Source organism: Kryptolebias marmoratus, linkage group LG21 (genome assembly GCF_001649575.2).
Source record: "Kryptolebias marmoratus isolate JLee-2015 linkage group LG21, ASM164957v2, whole genome shotgun sequence".
Classification (NCBI taxonomy): Eukaryota; Metazoa; Chordata; class Actinopteri; order Cyprinodontiformes; family Rivulidae; genus Kryptolebias; species Kryptolebias marmoratus.
This window is the reverse complement of record NC_051450.1, coordinates 21,620,963-21,624,908: the sequence shown is the minus strand read 5'-3', so window position 1 is coordinate 21,624,908 and position 3,946 is coordinate 21,620,963. Positions and strand designations below refer to the sequence as shown.

At 41.5% G+C, this 3,946-nt stretch overlaps 1 protein-coding gene across 6 annotated transcripts in view; it reads left to right on the top strand.

Moving 5' to 3' along the window:
- The window catches only part of ntng1a (netrin g1a), a 122,840-nt gene that overhangs the window by 83,806 nt on the left and 35,088 nt on the right, over positions 1 to 3,946 (top strand). For all 6 annotated transcript variants that reach the window (XM_017432337.3, XM_017432330.3, XM_017432336.3 and 3 more), the window contains exon 4: positions 2,930 to 3,102. In XM_017432337.3, the coding sequence (XP_017287826.1) occupies positions 2,930 to 3,102 (173 nt within the window). The remainder of the gene's footprint in view (positions 1 to 2,929; positions 3,103 to 3,946) is intronic.

Below are 3,946 nucleotides of genomic sequence, written 5' to 3'. Positions count from 1 at the left end.
GAAATCTCTGCTAAAATCTTGTGTTTTGAATCAACATTCATAGAAACTAATTCATGTCATTTCAGTGAGTCATCATGGTTGTGCCCTGAGTCCTCTGTTGCTTCAGATGAGGCTGATCCCCATGGATTTACACACACACACAGACACATGTCATATACACATTCAAGGCACTTGTTTTAAATAAATGCTTCTATTTTAATTCAGTTTTGGTCTTTATTGTAGCTGATGTGCAGGGGGAGAATGACTGGTTGACCTCAGGATTTTTTAAAGTCTGGCTCCCTGCGTAGAAGCCCATGTGTTGGTGACAAGTCAATTTTAGCTCAATTTGTGTAAAATTAACAGTGTGGGTTAATATTAGTTAGCTGTGGCAGCCATCTTGAATCAGATTGACTCCACTTTATCAGATGTAGCTGTACATCTAATGATTATGTTCTGGGTGTCTCATTAAAATCTGTTTTGTGGTTCATGAGGTATTTTAACATCCTGCAGACGTGTTTTTAAAAGTAAGTCATGTTTTATTTGTTTGTGTCGATCCAAGCAGGTAAATGTGAAAACTTTAAACATACGAGTCTTCATCCCAGCTGGTTTTATTTTGGTGTGGCTGTGATTCCTTATGACGGATTGGGGGAAGATCTCTGAGCTTTGCGGGAGGCGGCGGTAACGTTTCGAGTATTTCAGACCCAATCTGTTTGCATCGTCCTGCTGGTGTCGGTCAGCTTAAGGTTGGCTCGCTTTCTATCAAATCTGAATTCTCTCAGTTAACCCTTCAGGTCCCGTACGGGCGGGTTTCACTGAAAGCTTGAATAAAAAAAGCATTTAGATTCAAATTATTTGCAAAGTTGGTGCCTTGGAGAGCAGAACCGTTATTACCTGAATATGAGATGATTGGTGGAAAATACGGAGTTGCGTATCTAATACGATTGAGCTGCTTACTTTTAAGATATATCCGGGGTTTGCTGCTCGGTGGTCTGTGCTTTCGTCTCGTGGGTTCAAGCCCAGGTTGCAACAGTAAGGGCATCCAAATATCTCGTGGCGAATCCTGAAGATGGGAGCAGCTGAAAGAGCAAAAAATCTTCTCCACCGAGGAGGAGATGAAGTTTCAGCACCGGGTCTTTAGCCCTGAATATCTCCAGCTGTTCAGCCTTTTAATCTTTATTTATAAAACAAACAAACAACTGAAAATATGGAGCTCACTTAATCCAAGTCTGTCAATTAAGCAGAGTGGACAAAAATCATGATTTTAGAAGTTTAACTGAACATCGACGAACATCAGTGTCAAAAAACACTCAGTCCTGAGTTCAGTTAAAGGTTAAAAAAGCAAACAATACTGGCAAATATTTTTTATATTACTGTTCTATAAATAAATATTACTAGATTACTGATTAGTAGTACTGTAATAGTACGTGTTGGGAATGACTTTCAGCTCTCACACCAGAATTTCAATCAATATCTGTAAAAATGAGGGACGTTTTTAATATAACCCATTACCAAAAGCAAAAGGGCAATTATGTGTTGGAGCAAGTTAAAGATGGCCGCCACAGTTAAGTGGTCTTAGCAACAGAAAAATGACTCTAACTCGGCCAGTTTTACAGATAATTAGCTAATTAGGTGTTTTAGTTGCAGAGAGTCATCGTAAAACAGGTTAAAACTTTGGTTTCTGATTTTGGACTCGACCCTGATTGTCTGTCAGCAAAATATCTCATTAATCAGAGGATGGATTTTAATGAAACGTTCAGAAATAAATCTATCCATGTTAAGATGGTCACCACAGCTAAGTCTGTTGATTTTACAGCTGTTAAGCTAAAGTTTAGTTTGGTAGTAGCTGACAGTCGTTTAGAAACACGAACACCAAATGCTAACAGATCATGCAAAAGATTTCAATATTGTATGATAATCAAAATGTCTACATTCCTTCAATGACTGGTAGATATTTATTAAAGCTTTTGTTTTAGAGTTTGAGTTGTTTAAAATATCAGAAATGGTCCTACGTCTCTAAATGGGCTCTGAGTAGCTGCTAGCTTGACTCTCCAGTGATAATTTCTGCCTGATTCTCCAAATTGGGATTGCTCTAATGCAGATAAGATGCTGACTGCTCACAGGTGCTCCACACAAACCTGTTTGCAAAAATAAATTTATTGCATGTAATGAAAACCTCCTACTTCTAATGTCATATAAACAACAGTTGCAACTTTTGCAGAAATAGTTTTCCAACACTCGGTAACGTCGTCGTCTTCCACAGCCCAGACATTTTCCTTTTTTTCCTCATGAAGCACGAGGCTCATACATTAATTTAACAGACAGATACCCCCTCCAACTCATCTAGCCACGACAGAAAACGAATTTGCTGAGTTTATTGTTAAACGGAGGCTCTGGTGAGCAGGATGTGAGGGAGGATTTAGTGCACCTTAAGGGAGTCCCTGTTTCCCAGCTGAAAATGTGCCTCTGAGATCCCATCTCATATTAATTTGTCACGGAGAAGGTGGTGGTGCTGTTGCTCCGTGCCGCCCTCTGGCTAACTCCGAGCTATTCCTCGTCTCGCTGAGCTACAAGCCTTTCGACGCCTTCATTCTCCAAATATTTCGTAATATACCTCGCCCTGTTTCCCTCAGCCTGCACCTCTCACGTCTCCCTCGTCTGTTGACTGTGACAACTACGCGTCCTCCGGTGGGACAATTAAAACCGAGCTTCCTTCCCAAGTGGATGGAAAGAAAGGGAAGGAGGAAATAATAACCATGTTAGATGTCTCCTTTGAACTGACGGCTCTTGAAGTAGCTGCTGTGTGTTCCAGTGCCACTTCTTCTCAAGGACGGTCTGCCTTTCAGCCGCAGTGTCCAACAAATATAAATAAGCCTGTCTGCTTTTTTGTTGTTGTTGCTCGGCAGCGGGAATCTTCTTGTCCTCTTTCATCCCTCATCCTTTTCTTTGACAGGTGCAAGTGCAATCTTCACGCCAACATCTGCGTGTTCGACAAGGAGAAGCTGAGCTGTGAGTGCGAACACAACACCACCGGGCCCGACTGCGGTCGCTGTAAGAGGAACTACCAAGGGCGAGCGTGGAGTGCCGGCTCCTACCTGCCTATCCCCAAAGGCACCGCTAATATCTGTGAGTACCGACGCACTCATCCTTGCACCGGCTCACATCGGTGCGCTGCAGGAACGAGAATCTTATCTGAGGAAGCGTTGAAGGGTGTTCAAGACTCCGACATCCATCAGCTTTCTTCGCCAAATCCTAACAGTAATTTGAGGCTTTTATTTTGTAAAAATCTGAGCAGATAGAATGCAGACGCTTTGATTTATGAGCTGTAGAAAAGGTTGTGAAATGGCTTATTGGAGTCACCGTGGACAGCACTGAGAATAACCAGGCAGGCTGAAAGGAGAACTAGAAAGTAACCCTCAAACCAAAACCGTAACATGTACTGAAAAAACTTCCTGAACTGTAAGAGACAAAAGCGTCAGGTCAACACACGTGAATTTTCATGTTTCTACAAGGTTTTATGTAGGAGATATGGCATCCAGCTATGAAGAGAAATATCTGAGAAACAGTGGAAGTCTATGAGAGTTTGGGAGTGCAAATCCTACAGTGGTGACAGAGACTCTGGGTGAAAGAAGACAAAAACGCCAACGTTCTGATGCATAAACTATACAGGAAGTGGAAGATTTGTGAAAGTAAAGAGTTAATTTACAAAAATATATATATTTGAGTTTAGATAGATGAACAGTTTAGGTGTGACATCATCATTAAAGTCAAACAATTGGTGTTAAAATCTCCAAAATTCACAAAACTTTAAAACCTTTAAAGAAATCAAACTGTCCGTTCAGTCATCCATCCATCCATCCATCCATCCATCCATCCATCCATCCATCCATCCATCCATCCATCCACCCATTCATCCATCCATCCATCCATCCGTTATCCATCCATCCATCCATCCATCCGTCCATCCATC